At 37.4% G+C, this 24,030-nt stretch overlaps 2 protein-coding genes across 3 annotated transcripts; one reads left to right on the forward strand and one right to left on the reverse strand.

Moving 5' to 3' along the window:
* Positions 1–106: 106 nt before the first annotated feature.
* MRPL47 (mitochondrial ribosomal protein L47) lies at positions 107–9,854 on the reverse strand. Of its 2 annotated transcripts, none has more exons than XM_081138233.1 (7): positions 9,719–9,854; positions 6,959–7,104; positions 5,880–5,940; positions 3,049–3,145; positions 1,907–2,037; positions 689–784; positions 107–586 (listed from the first exon to the last, which is right to left on the reverse strand). In XM_081138233.1, exons 1-7 carry the CDS (start codon positions 9,814–9,816, stop codon positions 463–465), a joined length of 753 nt encoding a protein of 250 aa, XP_080994359.1. In that variant the 5' UTR covers positions 9,817–9,854; the 3' UTR covers positions 107–462. The 2 variants fall into 2 exon arrangements, with proteins under 2 accessions (XP_080994359.1, XP_080994360.1); XM_081138234.1 differs by lacking the exon at positions 9,719–9,854 and adding an exon at positions 9,311–9,541.
* On the forward strand, positions 9,852–23,087 carry NDUFB5 (NADH:ubiquinone oxidoreductase subunit B5). Its single transcript, XM_081138235.1, has 6 exons — positions 9,852–10,132; positions 15,722–15,810; positions 16,936–17,002; positions 17,787–17,848; positions 19,295–19,401; positions 22,863–23,087. The coding sequence occupies exons 1-6, from the start codon at positions 10,009–10,011 to the stop codon at positions 22,981–22,983; spliced, it is 570 nt and encodes a 189-aa protein (XP_080994361.1). The 5' UTR covers positions 9,852–10,008; the 3' UTR covers positions 22,984–23,087.
* Positions 23,088–24,030: the final 943 nt, after the last annotated feature.

Here is a 24,030-nt window from a genome sequence, read left to right on the forward strand (position 1 = left end):
GGGGCTGGTGATCGAACCTGCAACCCAGATGCTTGCCCTTAACCGGGAATGGGACCCCTGATCCTCTGGTGTGTGGGCCGACGCTCTAACCACTGAGCACGCTGGCCATGGCCTCATTGTTTATTGACAGCAGTACCCACACCACCTCCACATCCTTTTACTATTAGTCAAGATTTAACTGGAATTGCCTTTTCTGTAGATGTTGACATTACTTCCCCATTCTAAGACAGAGGTGACGTTGAAGTCTTCTTAGATGTTATAATTTATAACATAAAATTTTAATCTGAATTTTATATCTGATTTTCAAAAGCATGAGCACTTCCAGAATTAGCTTGCCATATTAACACTTAAAATAGCTGTTTGACTAAAACAACAATTTCTTCATAAACCTCTTAACATGTAGTTTCTTATACAGATTATTATCCAAGAAAAACAAAACGGTAAATCAAGAGTTCAGACATCTTAGACAAGACTTGACTTCTGGGCTTCAGAAAGATGTGGAAACTTTTCCTGAAGATATTTTGCTTTCTTTTTCTCTAAACTTTTCTTCCTTGTTTGGATACGGGCTTGTTTCTCACGTCTCAGTCTAGAATAATAAAAGCATAACAGTGAATATGTATTTATGTAAAAGCTTAACACATGTCATCTGATGTAAAGATGTTTCATTAGTAAGGGTGCTTGTGCTCACCTGTCAAAACGTTCCACATAGGGCATTGCAAAGAATCGTTTCCTGTTGTACCTTTTATTTAGGTACCAAGGTATAGGCCACTGCTTGAACTTGTGCCTGCAAAGAAAGCAAAAAGGTATCACCTTATAGAAAACATTTAATACATATTCAAACAGATGAAGAGTTTTAGCCTTCTTTGGGCTAAATATGTTGTCAATAAATCAAAAGCAAAATAAAACCCTTATTTTAGAATTTAGAAATTCTAAAATTGACAGATTCTCTCCCTTTTCCCATCCTTTCCTAACTGATCTCAACTGGATTAATCCAAGTAAGAGTTTGTAGAAAACAAAATAGACCAGAGTATTTAGTCAGAAGTTTTAGCAATTTATATCTTTTCTGTATTAGATTATATGGTTAAAGACTCCACAGCTACTCCCCTCAATGTGGCTCCAAGCAGCCTCACTACCACAAACTCCATTACAGAATCCATCAAATGAGTAAGTGCTATGACGTGAGAGAATTTCAAGAGTACAGGGAAGGTTCCAACCACCAAAATGCCTTCTCCATTTGGCTGACCAATGTTTAAAATTCTATTAACGGTGTTTCCTTTTGGCAATTCAACCTAAAAGTAAGTAAACCCCTGGCAGAGAGAGAACACACTGGGTCTTCTCAGTTTTTCTATCGGTATAAATGCTTATCATCAGATCTTTTCCCAAGGTCTGGTAGCACTTTGGGAACTGGACTCAGGAAACAAGATTAGAAACTGTTTCATAATGTGGACTAGGGCTTACTCTGGTTCACGTCGCCTTATTCCTTGAAAACTTCTTTGCAATCTTCCCAGGTTCTCCATGGGCAGAGAGGACAGATGTGTGCCTTAAAATTAGCTTCATGGCATTTATACCCTTCTGATTTACATACACATACACACTTTTCTGGGGAAAACATCTACAACTGTCATCAAATCCTCAACAGATCACGACTCACATAAGATTAAGAACCACTGTTATAAAGTACCTACAGATAGCAGAATCATGAGAATGGGATGCCTGGACTACTAGATAAATCTACATTCATATCCTAGAGTTCCAAAGGGGTCTTGGGACCTCTGTTCATAACAGCTGTCTCTCTAAAATATCTAATATATCTTACACAGTGAGTTTTCTTAAAAGATATTGGACAGGGGAAGAGGTGTGGGACTTCCACTCTCATCTTAGAAAAGCCACAATGTTAACCATGTACCAGATGATTCTTCCAAAGATGTCTTTTCTCCAAGCACCAGGTCTAGCTTTCTCTTGACCAGTCTGAAGGAGTCTTATGGCATCTTCTCGTTCCTGGACAACTTTATCTAATGCATCCATAGATTCTATTACCTGAGAAGAATACAAAGATACAGTTTCAATCACCTACAACAGAAATGCAAAGAAAGAGAACATAAAAAGATTATGCTACAGAAAGCCTATGAATACTTTTGTCAAAGAACCACTGTCAAATACTTCCTAAAAATCTTTTTGGCACAGGTATACATGGGTGTCTGTAACATCACTTAAAAAGTTTAGTTTCATTTAAATGAAAACCTATTTAGCTCAGATTTTCTACAAAATCTAAGCGGAGAAAATTTCTGGTGAATAAACAGGAAACACATTCGACTGATTACCTTTAGGAAAAGAAAAAATCCAACGGATTGTTTTAAATGACAAATCCCAATTTAAAAAAAGAGTTGACCTTTTCACAACAATGTAAACATACTTAACACTACTAAACTGTACACTTAACATAAAATTTACTATTTTAATCATTTTTATGTGTTTTTACCACAGTAAAAAAAAACTTTTGACCTAGTAGGCAAGGAAGTGGCTAAGCTAGAACTACACATGTAAAATGGTGCAGCTACTTTAGAAAACAGTTTGGTTCCTAAAATGTTAAACACAGATTTACCATATGACCCAGCAATTTCACTCCTAGATTTGCCATATGACCTAGCAACTTCATATCTAGGAGTCAGGTGATGGAAATGTTCTAAAATTAGGCAGTACTGATGGTTATGTAACTAAATTTATTAAAAACCAAATAGAAAATATCTACTTGACAAGAAATAGAGGAACCATACACCCATTCCTGTTAACTTTATCCCACAAAACAGGCAGCCTCCCACAGCCTTACCTGTTTTCTTTTTTAACTATGTCTCTTGATTTCAGAGAGAGGAAGGGAGAGAGAGAAACATCAATGATGAGAGAGTCATTGATGGGCTGCCTCCTGCATGCCTCCTACTAGGGATCGAGCCAGCAACCCGGGCATGTGCCCTGACCGGGAATTGAACCTCCATCTCCTGGATCCTAGGTCCATGCTCAACCGCTGAGCCATGCCAGGCGGGCCAGCCTTACCTTTTCTAACCGCTCTGGGCTTGGCATTGGTAGTATCTGCCGCTTGGCCTCCTGCTCTAGAGTTAGAAGCATGTTTCTTTCTTTCAGGAGGACATACCTATATCAAAGAACACAAAGCTTGTGATTTAAAATTTTTTAATTTATTTTATTGATCTTAGAGGAGGGAGAGGGAGGGAAGGAGGGAGAGAGAAACAGAGAGAGAGAGGAACTTCAATGTGAGACAGAACATCGATCGGTTGCCTCCCACACACACTCCAACCAGGGATCAAACCCACAACCTGTCTGTGTGCCCTGGCCCAGAATTGAACCTGCCATCCCTCGGTGTATGGGACGATGCTCCAACTAACCAAGCCATACTGCCAAGGACTAAAGTGATTTTTGACATCAAAATTAATGATCTGTTCTCAAAAGTCTTTTAGAAATCTCAGTAACATTACAAAGAATAATCATTTAAACTGAGCTATATCTATTTTTACTCATTTGTTCAATAAATTTTCCATGTGCCACACATTGTATTAAGTGCCAAGAGAGTTACAAAAAAACATAAAATATAGTCCCTATATTCCAAATGGAGAGAGAAGATGGAATATAAATAACATTCAGTGCCTGTTATATTGTAGGCAATGTGCTAAATACTTTAAGTTTCATTTAATTCTTACAACAACCCTTTGAGGTTATTATTTCTAAACATTTTTTTTTTTTTTAATATAGCTTTATTGATTTCAGAGAGGAAAGGAGTGGGAGAGAGAGAGAGAAACATCAATGATGAGAGAGTCATTGATTGGCTGCCTAGTCCGCAACCCGGGCATGTGCCCTGACCAGGAATTGAACCCTGATCGCCTGGATCCTAGGTCAACGCTCAACCGCTGAGCCACGCCTGGCCGGGCTATTATTTCTAAATGAAGAACCTAAGGCTGAGAGAAGTAGGGTATTCTGGGGCACATAACTAACTCACGATTCAAATTCTGGACTCCGTGTGCAAAACCTACTCTGTCTTTACTCCACTAGGCTGCCTCCGAAACTACAATGTGATGTGGTATATTGAGTGGTACAGACAGCAAGTACCACAAGAATTAAGTGGGAGAGAGGAGACGTTTTTTCTAGCTAAGACGATCCTGGAAAGCTTCACAGAGATGGGATTTGTTAGGATGGAAAGGAAAACAAAATCAAAAGTACTGAGTTGCAAGGTTGAAGTTAGGGTAGGTTTTGTGAATAGCTGTCTGATTAAGAATTAGAACTGAAAGAAAGGAAAGGAAATAAATGTAGAGGGCACTGAACAGGAGACAAAGAAACTGGGGTACTTCATGCTATGGAAGAAGAAATTTTGGGGGGAAGCAGTGGCAGAAGACGAATTGGTTTTTGTCATCATGAATACTGAAACAGCCCTGCCTGGCCGCTGTGGCTCAGTGGTCAAGCACCAAGAGTTCAAGGGTTTCATTCCCAGTCAGGTTACGGACTCGATTCCTGGTGGGGGGCGTGCAGGAGGCAGCCAGTCAATGATTCTCTCACAGACGTTCCTCTCTCCCTCTCCCCCTCTCTCTCTTTAAAATCAATAAAAATATATTAAAAAAGAAAAAAGAAACAGCCCTAACTATCCTTTTACTAATAACTCAGAGTAATAGTGCTTTAGGCACAACTTACACATCGTATGTTTAATACAACTTATTTTTCTGTAATAAATCTGTGCTGTCTTACACACAACACTTCTGACACCAAATGAGAGGTTTTTTCCCTTCTTGACACCAAATGAGCTGTCTTTTCCAACACCACTTCTCCAACTCTGACACCAACTACCTGGAGTTAGTACCAGATTCCAGAGATTTAAGGGTTCAGTCCCACAAGACTGTCCCCCACTTCAGATGCAAATAGCAAGTTCCAGGGCCACCATACATCTGACTGTCCAGCTATAAAGTGGGAGTTCCAACGACCCCTTCCTTGGGTTCAGTAATTTGATAGAATGACTCACAGAACATAGAAAAGCACTTTATTTATTTTTATGTTTTTTAAAATTGATTTTAGAGGAAGGGAGAGGGAGAAATAGAAATATCAATGATGAGTCAATACAAATATTGAATCATTACACTGTACACCTGAAACTAACATAATGTCATGTCAATTATACCTTAATAAAAAAATATATACATAAACAGTCAATTAAAAATACAACCCTGCCAGGCCAGTGTGGTTCAGTTGGTTGAGTGTTGTCCCATGAACCAGGAGGTCATGGTTCAATTCCTGGTCAGGGCACATGCCCAGGTTTCAGGCTAGATACCCAGTGAGGGGCATGCAGGATGTAGCCAATTTTTCTCTCTCCTCTGTTTCTCTCTCTCTCTCTCTCTCTCCCTCTCCCTTCCTCTCTCTGAAATCAGTAAAAACATATTAACAACAAAAAAACCCTGTCTTAAATCCTCTCAACTCTAAATTCATCAGGAGAAACTGCCTGAAAATCTACTTAAATTTCCAATTAAATGCACCTAATACACTTCCCCCAAGCAAACAAACTAAAGATTTCAGACCATGCAAAGGGTAATAAAGAGGAAGGGCTAAATGTGACCAACTCTTCTCAATTTCATTTTATTAGTTTATTGGAATTGTTAGTATAAAGGTGTAATATGACTGGTAGCAGTAAAATTTCTAAAACCCCAACTACTTGAGAACTCAGGTACATTTAACTTAATATAACTTAACCTGTCATATTTATAAAATCTTTAATGATCTTATATATCATCCACAGTACTATAAGACAAACCACTTTACTCAATTTCTTATACCTCATTGTTCTACTGTAACTGCTTCAAATATGTGGATGTTTACGTACTCAGTATACATACCAAAGTTTATGTAAATCTTCATTACTTTTGTTCCTTAATTGCTGACAGGTCCATGCAGCTCCTATTAAAATGATACATTCATAACATGAAATAATTTTCTAGCTATGTGCACTTTGGCAAATTACTTAACCTCTCTAAACCAGTTTCCTTATCTGTAAAATACATAATAGCTTTATTATATTACAGTATAAAATATAATTAGAATTAAATTGGGGTTAAGTTAGCTAACACATGAAAATATGAGTAATAAGACTGGCAATAGCATCCAAAAATGTTAGTATGACTACCCTAGCTGATTTGGCTCAGTGGTTAGAGCGTTGGCCCAAGGACTGAGGGTGCCAGGTTTGATTCCAGCCAAGGGCATGTACCTCAGTTGCAGGCTTAATCTCCTGCCCCAGTGAGGACTCAAGGGGAGGCAACCAATCCATGTGCCTCTGTCATATCAATGTTTCTCTCCCCCCCCTCTATTCTCCTTCCATTCTCTCTGAAAAGCAATAGAAAAAATATCCTTGTGCGAGGATTAAAAAAAAAAAAAAAAGTTAGTATGACTATAGAATGTATAATGATACTTTTATCATTATAAATTAATTTTCAATTATCACTAAAAAATAAAATCTAGGCCCTGGCCCGGTAGCTCAGTTACTTAGAGTTTCACCCAGATACTCCAAGGCTGTAGGCTCAATCCCTGGTCAGGACACATAAAAGAATCATAAACAAGGGGAGCAACAAACTGATGTCTGTCTGTCTCTCTGTCTCTCTCCCTCCTTCCTTCCCTCCCTTCTCCCCTCTCTCTCTAGAAATCAATACATTTAAAAACAAAATTTTTTTAAATAAAATCTGAAACAAACGCCAAACAACAACTCAGTGGAAAATTTCAGCTTACTCTTCTTCTAAACCTTTTGCCAAGCTGCCAAGGAACAATTAACTCTATTATATTGTCCTTTTAATTTTCACTATAGACATTCCCAAAGGAAATCAAAAAAGGAAACACCCAAGTAATTCCTAAACTGCATAAATAATCCCAAAACAATGGATGATTCAAAAAATATATTTAATACCAATCAACCCAAATATCTCACCAGATTTCACTTTTTCTTCTCCCCAATTCTTTGGGTCATCAAAAAATTCTTCCAGTCCCTTCCTTGACAATGTGGTATGAAGTACTCTACACTGGTGTAAAGATGTGACACTTGGTTTATTCTTAGGCACCAAATTAAAAGAAAACCTGCAATTGAACATACATAAACAAGTTATTAAAGTTTTACATTTGAATTTTATAAGCAATAAATGGAACTTCCTCATCTACAATGTTAAAAAACCTACTCATGGTTTCTGCACAAGAAACAATAAACTAGAAATTACTTTAAATATTGCATTGTACATGTTGCTACCTACCCTATAACTTCAGAGGTAATATATTTACATAATTACATATATATATATTTAAATATATCTTTATTGATTTCAGAGAGAGAGAGAAAAACATCAATGACAAGAGAGTCATTGATCTGCTGCCTCCTGCACACCCCCCACTGGGGATCAAGCCCACAACCCAGGCATGTGCCCTGACCAGGAATTGAACCCTGATCTCCTGGATCCTAGGGCGATTCTCAACCACTGAGCCATGCCCGGCCGGGCTACATAATTATATTTTAAGGTAACATCTGTAAATCCTTCATAAACTGCTAGTGGCTATATGAGTAGATTAAAATTATTCTGGTGGTTAATTTTGCAACATACATTAGAGGCTCCAATACTTCTTCCCTAACTCATTAAGTCCACATCTAGAAATTTCAACTAAAGAAATTATCATAGATGGGAATGGATACATTCAAACATCAAAACATTATATATATTAAAAAGTTGGTAATGTAAATGTACAACCAAATAATTTTAAAAATTACTGTGTGTACATCCATATGACAATCTATTATGCAGTAATTTAAAAATCATATTTTTAAAGAGCATTTAATGACCTGGGTAAAAAATTTAAAATACAGTCGTGAAATGTGCCAAGTGTTGCATTCCTACCATAAAAATTTAACCTGAATCTAATTATGAGGAAACAATCAGACAAACCCAAATGGAAGGATGTTCTAAAAAACTGATCTTGCCTGGCAAGTGTGTCTCAGTGGTTGAGAAATGACCCATGCACCAAGAGGTCAATGGTTCAATTCCGGGTCAGGGGACATGTCTGGGTTGTGGGCTCCATCCCCAGTAGGGGGTGTGCAGGAGGCAGCTGATCAATGTTGATGCATTCATGTTTCTATCGCTCTCTAAAAAATCAATGAAAACATATATAAAAAAAATATTTAAAAACACTGATCTTATAAAAATGCCAATCATAAAAGAAAAAAAGGAACCATTTTGGATTTTAAAAGACTAATGAGACATGACAACTAATGCAAAAGAATGACTGTTGTTTGGACCCTGAATACAAAATTAAGAAAGAAAAAACAATCACCAGGACAATTGAGGACATTTGAATTTGGGATACATGCTAGATAATAGTAGCAGAATAATAGCAGTGTATCAATATTAAATTCTCCAGTGTTATCACTGGAGTATTGTGGTTAAAATACTGTTCTTGTTCTTAAGAGATATATGCTGAAGTGTCATGATGCTTGCAATTCTGACATGCCTCAAACAGTTCAGGGGGAAAAAAGCCATGGATGTAAAGAGATATAGAAAAATATAACAAAATGCTAAGGATTAACATAGATAAAGAATATATGGTTATTCTTGGTACTACTTTCACAGCTTTTCTGTTGGTCTTAAAATTTTTAAAATAAAAAATTGGGGAAACAAAGGTAGAGCCCAAGAATGCATATATGTAAATACACTCCTGATTTTAAAATTATATGTATGTGTATATATCCAAAGTTAAAAAGGGAAGGAAATCTGTTTATCTCTGAGTGGTAGAATTACAGTTGATTTCTACTTTCTTCTTCAAAATACTTTACCCTATTTTCCAAAGTGTCTGCAAATGAACATATTATAATAAAAATCTAAAATTAATTTTTAAGGAAAAAGGCTAACTAGATGGAAGAGACAATGGATTCATTTGCCATTTTGATCAAGTTACAACCTCTGAGCCTCTGTAAAATGTAAAAAAAAAAAGTTTATCTCTGAAGTTAGTGTACGTAATACTGTAACACAATAGATGCTCAATAATTGTGCTAGATTCAAGAGCACATATATTACTTCCTTTTAGGAAAAAGTCGGGCATACAAAACCATTTGTAAAATTCAAATCATTATAGACAAAAGCCAGTAAAAGGGAGGAAACCATACACTCTAAAGTGAAAAATGATCGGTCTGACTAGAAGACAAGCCGACTTTCCACAAATAATGAACCCCCTGTTTAGCATGTTCCTCTCTCCTACCTGCAAGGGCAACTTTTCGTTTATTTGGCTGCTTTCATTTACTCACCCAGCATTACTGAACAATCTCTTTGTGAACATTCCATATGTAGAAAGGCCCCTTCTTTATCCACCCAAGCCTGACACTGCCTTCAGGTCCACAGCCAAAAGCTCTTCAGCGAATTTTCCCAACTCCCCAGCCAAACGGGATACATCTATACCTCTAGCTCCAATTCAACCAACCCCGGGCATCTACAGACCCCGTGCACAGCCTAGTCCGCAGCAGGTGGCAACAAAAGGAGGCGGGAACGGAAATGTCGGTGGACGACTTGGAACGAGTCACTCATTCCTCCCAGGTTGGGACTCGCGCTCAAGTCAACCCGCGGCATTCCCATCCCTGAGCTGTTCTCGGCATCTCTGCAACCAAACAAGATCCAAAGCTGGAGAGGCGGACAAACCTCCTCCTCGCATCACTTACCCTGCGCCAGCAGGGGCCTGAGGACTTATTAACCACCTGGAAGTCTTCAGAACGGCTGACACTTTTCTGCAAAGAAAGGCTACACTGGCAGCAGCCATTCTTTCTCGCCTCAGCAAATCGCGGGTCCTCCGGTGATTGCGTCACTTCCGGTGCCTCACTCCGGCCGGAAGGAGAGGACAGAAACAGCCTTTGCCCTCACTCAACATGGCCGCCTTCCGCTTGCCCTGGATGATAAATTGGCTCTCTCGGCTCCCGTAGTCTCCCGGTTGTTCCTCTTGCCCGGAGTAGCCATGGCGGCTATGAGTCTACTGCAGCGGGCTTCGGTCACTGCGGTGGCCGCGCTGTCCCGCCGCCGCCTCGGCCCTCCACTTGGACTCGGGGGCTTTCTCACGCGTGGCTTTCCGAAGGCTATCGGTGGGTGTTGGCTTTGGGAGAAAGCGCTCCCAGGGGAAGCGGAGTGAGAGAGAGAGAGGACTTCCAGGGTGACCTTGCTGGGACCCGGAGGGAGGCGGGAGAAATTGCGGGCTTGGGCTTGAGGGTTTTCCTGAAGTAATCAGATCGATCGCGTTTAAATTATTCAGTAGCGTTTATGAGACACTTGACCATTCAGCCACCCAGTCGGTGCGAATTTGCGGCTGAAGCTGCGACCCGCGTGTCTCGGGCGCCGGGTTTGCGTTTTCCCCTGAACAGGTTCTCCTCCCGCAAGGTGGGAAGTTACGTTGCCGAGGTGCCCGCCGACGCGCAGCAATGTGCAGACGGGCGGGCAGGCTCGCGATGAGGCGTCCTGCCTCGGGCCTCGCTGGACATGATGGAAAGAAGGTATTCAGCAGATCTCCAGCAGGAATTTGTACCGGTTACAAAACTGCTTTGCTAACATTCCTTGATAAAATCCCTTTGTAAATATTGCAAACATCCTCTTCTTTAAATTCTAGCCAGGACAGTATTTCATCAGGCCTAGCTGGAGGTAAACTGAGGTAAAAATTCCCCGCTTACACACTGTCCCCCGTTCTTGGAGTTATGGAGGGATCGTTGCAGGTAATCTATGCCCTTCCCACTGGGAGCAGGAAAGGATCTAATAGCGCTGAGGGTTACTGTGTTTCCCCTGTATACCTGCTTTCTAAAGTGTTCCGCCTGTGAAGCCTTACCTGTCACTGTGCAATGAAAGGTTTTAGTCTCATATTAGTTTCTGTCTGCTCCTACAGAGTGTGAGTGCCAGCAGAGCAGAGAGCCTCCTCTTCTTTTGTTTCCTCTGGAGTTAGATTGCCAAGGTTCGAGTCCTGGCTCCACAGTTTAGTAGCTGAGTGACCTTGGGTCATCCCATTTTAGAAGCTGACTGGAGGGCACTTAATCGCTTGAAACCTGTTTTTTTAAATCTCTAAAAAAAGAGGATGTTTATTACAAGTGTGCTTGTTCTGTTTGCTTCTCAGGGAAATAAAATAAAACTAATCTTTTTCCTACTGACAAGTATTTAGAAGCCCAAAATGTATTTCTGCGTAATTTTGTATATTTCTAGAAACAACATTTTGAAATGAGCTTGTTTCTTACCATAAGAACTGTAAAAAAAAAAAAAAAAGAGAGAGAGAGAGAGAGAGAGGGAGAGAAAGGATGATAATTTGAACCTACCTTTTAAGATAGTTGTGTGGAGTGAGTGGGAAAAATGTACAGCACTTAGCAAGCCTTTTATAGAGCCCTGTGGCTACATCTTTCTTAAACAGCTAGTACTGTCCTGTTATTTTTATTTACCCTCTGTGAAAACCTTTTTCAGAAACAGGCAGATTAAAGTATTTTCTCTATTTAATTAAATTGTTTATTAGATGTCAAATAGCAGGGGATTCAAAAAATGAGCTTAAAGTTCTCCCCTTAGCTGCAGTGAACTTTAATGTTGAAGGCTAATGTGCGCATATTTTGTTTTTGTTTCTTTTTTCTTTCTTAGTTTTTTTTTTTTTTTTAGTGTGCATATTTTGGTTTTAAAAAACAGACTAGTATTAAAATTATTATATAATCAAAGTGGCGTGGAGTTAATTCATACATGGAAGATGGGGCATTATAACTGGATTCTGAGGTAGTTTGAACAGGTACAAATACAGGAAGAAAAGTAAACTATGTGTTTTCTGATATATCTGAATATGGGGCTCTTGGGACATGTAGCTGTTTAGAGAGAAGGCTAAAAAAAAAGGGAAGTTGGAGAATAGTCACAGAGATGTATATTACAGCTTAGGGAATATAGTCAGTAATATCATAATAGCTACGTAAGGGGCCAGGTAGGTGCTTGAAGCATGAGGGGGACCACTCTGTAGAGTACATGATTTTCTGACCACTATCCTGTACATCTGAAACTAATGTGGAATGGTATTGAATGTGGACTAATTGAAAATTTACTTAACCATTGAGGTGAAGAGAGCACGAAAAGAAATGGAAAGTTTGAGTCTTAAAATTAAGAGGCCTTGACAACTGATGAATGAGGGGTAGGTGCAAAGAAGATGACTGAGTTTTTTAGCCAGGCTGATTGAGTTAGTGCCATCAACTGAGAATAGTCTGAGAATGAGGGAAAGAAAGGGACCAATTTTCCATTGTTGTCTTGGAAACACAAAAAATCCTACAGTATTTCCTCTGATCCACACAAAGACCATGGTTGTCAAAACATAACTTTCCAGAAGTTAATTTGTATTTTAAAAAATTGTTATTGAAACCTAGTTCCACATAATTAATGAATACTTGAGAAATTCCAGGCTTTATAAAGTAGTGGGAGATGCCTATTTTCATGGCCAGAGGGTCTGAGTTGCACAAATCCTGGCAGTCATCTGTGTGTAAGCAATGCTCACCCTAATATTTTTAAATTGTAAGCACATGGCTGTAATACATAAACAAGTATGAAAGCTCAGAATACTTGGGAAGAGTTTAGTGCTATGAAATATACTTTAGAACAGTTAATAGTAATGAGTTTTCTAGCACATTTAATGCCATGAATAATTGTTTTAACAGTAGAGTAATTATATGTAAAGAAAGCAAGCAGTTCACATTAATAGCTGCATTAATATTGCTAGAGTGCAGCTAGACTAGTCTTCCTGTTTTTTGCTTGTTACATTTTCCATACCTATTTATAGTGTCATTTGTAATCATTTGTCCCTAAAACCACATCAAGTTTAATTTTTACATCTTTCTCTGTGTGGCATGCATGCACATGTGTGTCTGTTTGATTGATTGAAAGGGAAAGTTGGAAGTACACTGTCTCTTCTAAGTAGGTTTACTTTCAGGGACTAAGGAAAGATCCCTACCAACATTTAATTTACTTAAGAAATGTAAATTCAGCAATATTTATAGAGCTCCTACCATGTGGCAGACACTAAAGGGTACTGGAGATACAGTCCCTGACCTGTTGGACTTTAACAAAATAATTGGGCTTAGCGCTCATTGTTCTAAAAGACATACAGGCAATGCTCGGAGATATTGCTTGTTCAGTTCCATACCATTGCAATAGAGTATCTCAATAAAGCGAGTTGTGATCTTTTTACTGGCAGAGGATCTTGCCTTCAACATGCAACATCTGTGAAGCACAAAAGCACAATGAGACAAGGTATGCCTGTAACCAGGTAGTATTAAGGAGAGTAAGTGGGAGGCCAGCTTTGGATAATGTAGTCAGGAAAGACCCCTTTGAATAAGTGACATTGGATCTTAGCCCTGAAGGATGTGTGGAGGCAGCCATTCAGAGAGCCTGGGAACATGCTTCCAGGCAGAGGAGAAAATAAGTCCAGAAAGAGTTCTTGGAATTGGAAGGATACCACTGAGATTGATGAGTTGGTAAGGTATGCCTTTTTATTCTAAGAGAGGCCATATAGTCAGATTCTTTGAGGAAAAAGACCTTAGAATCCTCTTGGTCAACTCCCTATAGTATACTAATCCTTATTACATCCCATTTTTTATATTTGAATAACTACCTAATGGAGAGTTGGGGAATTGGTCCAGTTTTATTTTCAACCACTGAAATTGTTAGAAACTTCTTTCTTATATTAAGCTCTAAATTACTCTTTTACACATTTGAAGTTCTTCGGTTCAGCTCAACACAATACTGTATGCCCTCTGTCATGGGACAACTCTTTAGCTCCCTAAAGATTCTCATCTGGTCTCTAATCAGACTTTTTTATAGACCAACCAGTTTCAGTTCTTTAAGTTTCAGTATGTCAATTCCCATTTGTTTTCCATCCTGGTTGCATAAGTGGGGGCATGCTCCAAGTTGTCCCTCTAAAACATTATACTCAGGGACAGACACACTTATGGACATTGGGGTGGTGGTGGGCTCCTCCTGGTTTGACATTATACTTTTAATACATCAGATTAAGATAAAATTACCTTGGCTTTTTTTGGTAACCACATTATACCAGTGACTCTTATTTTAATTTTGTGAGCCACTAAACTTTTGGAGGTCCAGGCAGGCCTCTTCATTTATTTATTTATTTATTTTAATTTATATGTTTTTATTGATTTCAGAGAGAGGAAGGAAGAGGGAGAGAGAGACAGAAACATCAATAAAGAGAGAGTCATTGATCAGTTGCCTCCTGCATGCCCCCTACTGAGGATTGAGCCCAAAACCCAGGCATGTGCCCTGACCAAGAATTGAACCAGCAACCTCTTGGTGACGATGCTCAGCCAACTGAGCCACAGTGGCTGGGCCGTCCTGTCTAAATAAGAACTTTACTTCTGGGCCGGCTCTTTTCTGATACTGCATCCTGTTTCTTTCTTTTGTTATCCTTGTAGATTCATAATTATGTTAATCTATTTGTTTAGTCTCTTGCTTCCATCAGACTTTAAACTCTAGGCCTAGCATAGGACCTGCATATAGTAGGTACTTATACTATAATCCAGCCCATTTTTTTCCACCTAGTTCACAAAAAATTCCATATCTTTCAAGTGATTTGCTGAAATACATACATTGTCAAATTCTCTTATCTTGTTATTTTGAAAGTCTTAGTAGGATGAATTGTACTTAGTAAATTCGTACCAGCTTCTAATTTTTGTGTGAATTAACCTGAATTCATTGCAAGCTGCTGCAGGTGATACTAAAATTAAGAGAACAGTTTCTGCCTTTAAAACATTTATATTTCACTGGGGGAGTGAAAGCAATTATACCCTCTCCTAGAATAGACAGCAATTCAGAGGTAAGAGAGGTCTTACCTGGTTGGGAAGAATGGTTTCTTGGACTATAAGATGTCATCTGGGCCTAAAGAACAGCTTCCAGTAGAGGGGAGGGATTCCAGACACTAAAGCTTGAGCAAAGGATACAGAATGCAATTGCACAACAAAAACAGAGGAACCCTCAGTTTCCCTGTAACAGCCTTCCCTGCTTCCAGAAGAAAGGGCTTAAGAGTGCCTGTGTGATCTTTCTAGACTTCCAGGGAAGGGAAGTGGTGTAGAAAGAAAGTCCAGGAGTGACGTTTGCCTCACCTCATGTCCAGTAAAGCTTGATTACACCATCTGGGGAAGGATTTAAAGAGGAGGTACTGGTAGTGAGCAGTGGCTTACACCGGGATTTCATCAGGGTAGTAGAGGGTTTACTTTTGTAACAAGTTCAAGTTCCTGCTGGATGTATGTTGAATAAATATTTTTCCATGTGTTTTGCAGCAAGTTCTAGTGTTTATCGCCTATTATGGAATAGTATAATTTAAATTTATTTCTTTTGCAGCATTAGCAAATATTTATTGCAGAGGGTAAAAAAAGTAGCCCACTAGGAGTACCTGACTTTCCTGCCTGCTATTGAAACAAATCAAACAATTGTTTAGATATTTCTTTAACATTGAATAAAAATGAGGAAAGCTTTTGTTCAGAATAGTACATCAATCTCTGTTTAAAGGTACCCTATCTGCCCTGCATTTAATGCTTAAAGAACATGCACTTTTTATCTTAATTCATGTTAAACATTTATGCATATACATTTTCTTATAATCTGACTTTATCTCAGAAAATACGCATATGAAACTTGTATAAAACAGGGAAACTTAATATTTCCAGCTCCTGTGAGACACAGTGGAGACCATGGGAAAAGACTGTTTGTTATCAAACCTTCTGGATTCTATGACAAGCGTTTTTTGGATTTACTGGTGAGTTAAAATTTTTGTTGAAATAAATTCTTTTCATGTAAATAGGAAGAACATTTTGGCCTATTTAGAAAACATCTTTCATTTTGTAAAAGATTTTATTTTGTAAATACATATTCTTTTCTCAAAAGATATTGAGATGGGTAGTAAGGTCAGATTTGTTATTGAATTTCTCTTTAAGTTAACCTTTTTTATTCAAAAAAAGGATTTATGCTTATTGGAGGTACGTATTGAGCCATTCCTTTCTTCTCAAGATTATGCAGTTTTGAAAAATAATCTGTGTTTCTCGGTAAAAATAAATCTATAAATTATAGAATTTTGAAAACAGACTTACTTGTGGGTAGTTATTTGTATTACTAAAATATTCTTTAAATTACCAAAGAACTAGTTGAAGTATTTCTTTAAATAAGGAACTCCATTATTATGAGGTATGATCTTATTTCTGTATTGCTCAAGAACATTGATTCAGAAATTGAAGCAGGGTACTGACTGTATATTATTATCTGAAGGCTCTGTAATGGAAAGTAGGGGCATAAAAGGTGGAAGACTATCTCGACTCTCTGCTGCTGTTTCTAAAGCTGTGACCCACCATTTGAGCTTGGGCTGCCCCAGACCTTCTCCTGCTCTGTCCTTGTGCTTACTGCCCCTCTCCATCCCCTTGGGTGAGCTCCCACTATTTTTGTCATGGCCAACTCAGACTTTATATAGTGACTGAAAATCAGCCTGATGTTTTTACATTTTTCTTCTTTTTTATTGAGTGTATTGTGGTGACATTGGTTAATAACATAATATAGGTTTCAGGTGTACAAGTCTATATGTTCTTTTCTTAATACAAAAATATCTAATTTTCATTACATTGTTTTAACCAAAAAATGAAAAATTATTTAAATACATATTGTATTATACTTGTACAGTTAATCCTTTTTTCTTTCATTTTTGATGTTAAATTTAGGCATCTAAAAACTAGAGCAAAAGAAAACCACAGAAGTAAATCTTTTGATACTGCATCTCCAATTTGGCAAGTTTATTTTATAAAAAATAACAGGAAATCATAATAAGGACAGTTTGAGGATGGGGAGAGAGAGTTAGGAAATGGTTATGTGAAAACTTTTTTTTTAATCTTAACAGAAATTCTACATTATGTTGACTGGGATTCCAGTAGCAATTGGCATAACTCTGGTGAATGTATTCATTGGTAAGTCCCTCCCTCCTGAACGAATTGATAAATTTTAAAAACCTATGTACATTAATAGAAAAGAAATTATTGATGAAGGAAAGCTCTTCAAATAATAAAATAAACATAAGCATGGGAATTCATTTTAAAATAATTAAATCTTAATCCGTAATAGTGTACAATGATTTTTTTTTTAAAGCATCTTGGTTTCCTTCCAAAAGCTTTAGGTCCTTGACTCTGTAGCGGCCACATAAAAGGCTTCAGAAAGCCTTGTCTTCCCCCTCATTTCCCAAACCCAGCTTTGACAAGACAGAATAAGGAAAATAGAGATACATGGAAGGGAGGCTGAGGGGTGGCAGAGTGTTTTTACAGTCTTAGAACACATAAAATTATAATCTTAAAAAAGAATGGAATTGTGGATGACAGTCAACATTAGATTTTTATGGGAAATTCTACTCAAAGCACTGCTAACATCTTGAATCCTAAAATGTTTTGTCTAGTTGGTATTGGGAAAACCAAAAGGAATAATATGTCTTTTATTATACCTTGGTATACTGTATAGACACAAAATGAAAAACTCATCTAATCCTTCAGACAGTGCCTTGCATATAGAAGACATCTAAAAATGTCTGCTGAATGGATTTTCAACCAGATTGAAGTGAATTTAAAATATTAGATATCTTCGTTGATACAAATAAAAGGTCACTTTAAAACCTCAAGAGGTTGCCTTCTTGCTTCAATAGTGCAGACTTAATATTATACGCTCCTGATGCTGAAGTTGAACATCACTATTTTCTCTCCCAAGGGGAAGCTGAGTTAGCTGAAATTCCAGAAGGCTACATCCCGGAGCACTGGGAGTATTTCAAGGTTGGTGGAAGTCACCAGAAGTTAGCTTTCTCTCAAGTGTCCTGTCAGTGCACTGATTAATGTCTTAATTTGGCAATTAAGATAGTTTTATATTCAGTTTTTGATATCAAGTAGATGAATACATTTTGTGCTCACTTTCTTTTTTTTTAAACCTCACCGGAGGATATTTTTTCCATTGCTTTATAGAGAGAGTGGAGGGGGGTGGGGAGAGAGAGGGAGAGAAACATTGATGTGAGAGAGACACATTGATTGGTTGCCTCCTGCACGCTCCCACCCGATGGGGGCCAGGGATGGAGCCTGCAGCTGAGGTTCATGCCCTTGGCTGGAAGCGAACGTGAGACCCTTCAGTCCACGGGCCGACACTAACCACTGAGCCAAACCGGCTAGGGCTGTGCTCACTTTTTATAAGGAGCTTCTTTTGGTTATTTTCTGTATTGTTTTATTATTTTAAGCTCTATGGTTTTTTAAAGGATGACGTATGTTCTTGGACTAGCAGAATAACAGTCCCAGTTTATCCCAAGTTCAGTGCCACAGGAAAGATTTTATCAATACGAGTGCTGGCTGTCATTTATTGAGCACCTACTGTGTATCAGGCACTGTGGTGCTTTGCAGATGTTTCACTCCATATAAAAGGTACTGTATTCCCACTTCAGAGGTAAGGAAACTGGAGATTCAGTGACCTGTCCAAGAGGTAGGGTCAGTATTTGAACCCAGGTAGTCTTGCCTCCAGAACCTAAAATGACTACTGTTCATTAGTCATTTTACCACACTCACTGCTACTAAAACCCAAAATTAATTCTGTTACTTGTTTTTTATAAGTGTTGTAGTGAGTGGCCTTATTGGAGTATATCCTTTCATGTTTTACTTTCTGAGTGAAATATATCATAGGAAGAAATACTTCATTATTAAATTTTAACATCTTGCTGATTGGCTATTTCAAGCCAGAGCTTGCTCATGTGGCCGGCTATTTTTCTGTCATGAGCGGTCAGTCAACAAGGTGTTTAAAATTACTTAAATTAGTGTAAGTACAGATACGAGTTATCTCGTGACTGGTCAGCAACATTCAGACATGGAAACGTGTATACTCATGACTGGTCAGCAAGGTAAGCCATACGATTAGTTTATCTTTCCTAACAGATAGAAAGATCTCCATATTTTGGATCACAAAACCCTGGGTTTGGCTCCTAAATCTGCCACTTTAGATACTCAGCACAGGTTTCAGAATCAGACAGACCTGGCTTGAGTCCAGATGCTGTCACTTAGTAACTATAAATTTGTACAATTTGCTCATCTGTAAAATGGGAACAAAAATAGTATCCACCTAATGGATAAGGTAGTTGGAACATAGTGTTACTGGTTTATCTGAGAGTATCATTTTAAAGAATAGTGAGCTGGAAAAGCAAAATACTGTTCAGAAACTAATATTACACAAATTTTCTCTTGTAGCATCCTATATCAAGATGGATTGCCCGAAATTTCTATGACAGTCCTGAAAAGAATTATGAACGAACAATGGCTATCCTTCAAATTGAAGCTGAAAAGGCTGAATTACGGTAAAAGGGGTGAGGGGAGTGGGAAGAAAATCCTTACTATGGTCAAATTATAATAAAATCAATAAAACTATTTCAATGCTATAGGCTACTCTATGTAAAAGAAGGAAGATGAGTGAGAATTAGCCTGTTTGGAGTAGAGACTGTGAGCTGGAGACTAGGAAACAATTAGGAGATAATATCTGTCAGATTAAAAGTAATTCTTTTTAAAAATACTGTACTCTTTTAAGAGCAAGGCACTCCTCTCCTCCCACCTCCCCTCCCCCAGTTCCTTTTCCTCCTGCACCCAGTCTATCCTTAGAGGTGACCACTATTTAATGATTTCTTATATATGTTCCTAGAAACAAATTTTATGCATCAAAAAATATATTTTAGCCCGTCCAATGTAGTTCAGAGGTTGAGCACTGACATATGATTCAGGAGATTGCAGTTCGATTCCTGGTCAGGGCACATGCCCGGGTTGCGGGCCTGATGCCCAGTGGGGGGCGTGCAGGAGGTGACCGATCAATGACTCTCCATGATCACTGATGTTTCTATCTCTCTCTCCCTCTCACTTCTTCTCTCTGAAATCAATAAAAACATTTTTTTAAAAACTTAAAAAATACATATATATATATATATATATTTTTTTTTTTATGTATCATTTAAAAATATATTAACACAGTGGAATCCCCTTATAAACATTGTTCTGCACCTTGTCTTCGTTTCACTTAAAGCTATCTTGGTGATCTTTTTCTGATGGTATATATGTCCTCTTTTTAATGGCTGCATCATATATTTCACTGGATGGATGTGCCTTAATTTTTTACCAGTTTCCTATTGTCGGTACTTAGGTTCTTTTCGATTTGTTTAATATTCTGCAAAGTGCTGTGGTGAATATCTCTTACATATATTTTTGCATATTTATTCAGTGTATCTGGAATTTCTAGCAGTGGTTTTGATAAGCCAAATGTTATATGTTTTAAATTTTAGATGTATATTGCTAAACTCTTCCAAAAAGTTTTGCCAGTTGTCTTCTCTGTCACCAGTGCGTGATCATTTCTGTTCCTCCATAGCTTTCCTTGTAATGGAATTTATCAAACCTAAACATTTTTGCTGATGAGATAGTTGAAAAATGTTATCTCATAATTTCCATTTTGTATTTTTTGTAAAGTTGAGTGTTTTTTCATATATCTATTGGTTGTTTACATTTCTTTTTCTATAAATTGCCCATTTTTTTACTCATCTATACACTAATTAAATTAATTTTTGGGTCTTTTTGGTAGATATGTTTTCTTAGCTTGTCATTTGTCTTTTGACAATGTTGAATGTTTTGCAACATGGAAGTGTTTTTATGTTTCAGATAACAAAAATTAATAGTAGCTAATATGTTTTGAACACTGCCGTGTAACATTGCTTTAATTATTTTATATTTATTTACTCATTTAACTGTTGTCAGGTTTGCCAGTGTTTTTCTTTAGCTTCTGAGATTTTGTGTTATATATAGGTCTCTGATAGTAACTAAGTAAGTAAATATATAAGTCCAAAATTATTTTTTTAAATGGTCACTCGTGTTTCCTCCAGCTACTTTTAAATTTTATGTTATCTGAGACTTATTTAGGTGTTTGGAGTGAGTTTACATACAATAAATGTACACATTAAGTTCAGTGGGGGTTTGACAAAAGTATACAGCTGTGTAACCACCACTGTCAAGGTCACTTCAATCACCCAGTGAGTGAGCCTCTTTCCTGCCCTTCCAGTCAGCCCTTCCCTTGCTCTTGGCCACAGACTACCATTGATCTGCTTTCTGTTCATTCTGTTTTAATCTTTGTAGTTTATAAAAACTGCTATGCTGTTGAAAAGTATTTTAATGATTAAAAGAATACATGATTGACATATTTTCTAAATATGTAATTACATGTATTTATAGTTACCACATAGAGCCGTCATTAAGTATTTATGAGTATGGAACAACAATATGGCTTATACTTAGTAACATTGGACTTTGTTGAACTTCAGACATATACCTGTGAGTTCCAATTAAAAGACCAGATCCCAGAATTCTTTAGAAATACGGAGATCCTAAACAGTTTCAAAATAAACAAAGTGAAAAAAAAACCAATACCCCTATTTCTACCCCCAGAGGAAAGATGCCAGTGTGAGCGTGCAATCAGGAGTACCTACAGTTTTTATAAAGTGTATGTTTAGGTATTTGAAAAACCGAAGTATAAAGAGAGATAAAATAGAAAGGAATGATCTCCCATGATTGACTCCCCCAGAGATAACTGTTTTCTTTAGTTCTCCAGGTTTTTTAATACCTTGTGCATGTGTACATATGCATGGTCACAAATCATTACGTTCTTCTTTTAATGAAGTGGGAAGGTGCTACACACTCATTTCTTACCTTGCTTTTTCAACCTAAAGGTGTATCTATCATCTCCTTCCATGTTACTGTATATAGATTTTCCTCAGGTGAATAATTGTCCTAAAAATTTTATGGGTTAACCATAACTTATTTAACCAGTCTTCTTTTGTGAATGTTTTAATTATTTGGGTTTTGGATAATTATATTCTAAAGAATAGAAAAGGAAAACGATGATGTTTAATCCTAAATAAAAGATAGATGTGCTCTGCTAGATACACAGTCACAAAGGTATATAATCTCTCCTACCTAGGATTAGTGAGCTGGTCAAGGTGAATAAAGTGAATTATTTGAGTGTGATAAATTTATAGTCATGAAGAAGTTGATATGTAGTCTATAAAACTAAAATAAAAGGTTCAATAGAGAGGGACTCTTTAGGAATGTGGTAGTTTGAACAAAGGCTTGGCTGTAAGAGAGGAAAGGACCTTTAGAGAGTAGAGATGATTCATTTGTGAAGAATGAGGGCCTAGAGTTGGACATTGTTTTTCTTAATCCTGACTTTTCTTTCTTCTTTTCTTTACAAATACCGGTTGTCTGATGTTGACCAGGCTCAGTGTGACACAGGTGGCTGGTAAATAAGATACCATTCCTGCTCTCAACAGGTTTTCTGTCTAATGGTGATGGACAACCAGTATGAGCAAGGGGATGTGAGCGTCTCCAAGAAGGCATCTTCATGTTTGAATTCCTAGCACTTGGCACAGCACACAGCCAGAATAGTAGGCATTAAAGACAGTACATGCATTACCACAATTCAGGGGAAAGTCATCTGTCCCGACAAAGCAGGGACAGAAGGAGAGAGGTGATTACCAATTCAAGTAATGTTTTGTCATTAAAAACAATACTTGTTGGCTAACTGTATAAGCAAGATAATAAAAGTAAAAAATAAGTCCTAAATTTTGCTTATAGGTATGTATCGCTTTTATGCATACATATGGATCTGTAGAAGGACATTATCCTTACATAAAGGAAAAAGCTCTCTAGTGATTGTTTTCTATGGTGGTAATTCATTAAATTTGTATTTGGAAATGTTAGAATCACAATATTGCTATTTCATTTGTTACAGGTTAAAGGAGCTGGAAGTACGAAGATTAATGCGTGCGAGAGGTGACGGTCCCTGGTTTCAATATCCAACCATTGATAAGGAGCTTATTGATCATGCTCCAAAAGCAACTCCTGACAGCTAATTTTTTATTTCTCTAAATACGAACTACATTCTCTTTATGGGAAAATGAAGTAATAATATATTCTGTATTTTTGCTCAGAGTGATGAATAAAAAATATCCTCTTCAATTGCTCTGTTTCTTAGTGTTGGTTCAGACTAAGGTTTTTTGTGTTTGATTTAATTTTTTTAGCTTTATTAGGTATAATTGACAAAAGTTGTAAGATATTTAAAGTGTACATCATGATTATTTGATATATGTATACATGTGAGTGGCAGATTAAGGCTTTTGATTTGGGAGTTTCAGCTTCCTCTTTTAAGACAGTTTAAAGTTTTTTTTTAACTTGGAGGAAAAAAAACTTGGAGGAATAGGAACTCCTTAAAGGTGTAACTTTGAAAGATTAATGTTTTACTTGTCTGGTAAATGGAAGTTAGAGAAATCTGAGTATGTTAAGTATCAGGAAGTATAGTAGTTTATGTACATGTCTATATTGTAGACATCTGGATGATTCAGGGGCAACTCAAAAGAGTTTTAAATTATACAAATATTGAACCAACTATATAAAACATTAACATCTTAATAAACATTTTCAGTGAACAAATCTCAAAGTTTGTTTTCATGGTTTTTAGCCGTCTATCATGCTATTTAATACACAGACACACACACGGTTTTCTTAGATGCAATCTCTAAGATTCTTTAGAGTCCTTTACAAACACTGGAGAAATTGTTCCAAAAAGTAAAATGATTACCACAAAGGTTATGAAATGTGAGTAAAAGCTGAAATAATAGCTGTCACTTATTAAGCATTTACTGTCGCTGCATTTTTTCACAGTTTTCAAAATGACCTTCTGAGGTCATTTTTTTACCTTTCTGTGCTTTACAGATGAGAAATTGAAGCTCAGAGATTTTAAGCAAGTACTCAAGATTTACCAAAATAAACATTTACACTTCAGCTTCCAAAATGATGTTTTAACTTTAAAAATTCATTTTTTTCAGCGAATACCTTTTGAGTGCCCTCTTGCCATAAGGGCCCTAAGTGCCCTTTACAATTCAGCCAAGACTCTTTGGGGT

Source organism: Miniopterus schreibersii, assembly GCF_964146895.1.
Source record: "Miniopterus schreibersii genome assembly, chromosome: 5".
Classification (NCBI taxonomy): Eukaryota; Metazoa; Chordata; class Mammalia; order Chiroptera; family Miniopteridae; genus Miniopterus; species Miniopterus schreibersii.

Coding starts and splice junctions, on each gene's coding strand:
- NDUFB5 (XM_081138235.1), top strand. CDS start 10,009: ATGGCGGCTATGAGTCTACTGCAGCGGGCTTCGGTCACTGCGGTGGCC. Junction 10,133..15,721: donor TGGCTTTCCGAAGGCTATCG/GTGGGTGTTGGC, acceptor TAATATTTCCAG/CTCCTGTGAGACACAGTGGA. Junction 15,811..16,935: donor AGCGTTTTTTGGATTTACTG/GTGAGTTAAAAT, acceptor TAATCTTAACAG/AAATTCTACATTATGTTGAC.
- MRPL47 (XM_081138233.1), bottom strand. CDS start 9,816: ATGGCTGCTGCCAGTGTAGCCTTTCTTTGCAGAAAAGTGTCAGCCGTT. Junction 7,105..9,718: donor CAGGCCCCTGCTGGCGCAGG/GTAAGTGATGCG, acceptor GTTCAATTGCAG/GTTTTCTTTTAATTTGGTGC. Junction 785..1,906: donor ATCTTTGGAAGAATCATCTG/GTACATGGTTAA, acceptor CTTTCTTTGCAG/GCACAAGTTCAAGCAGTGGC.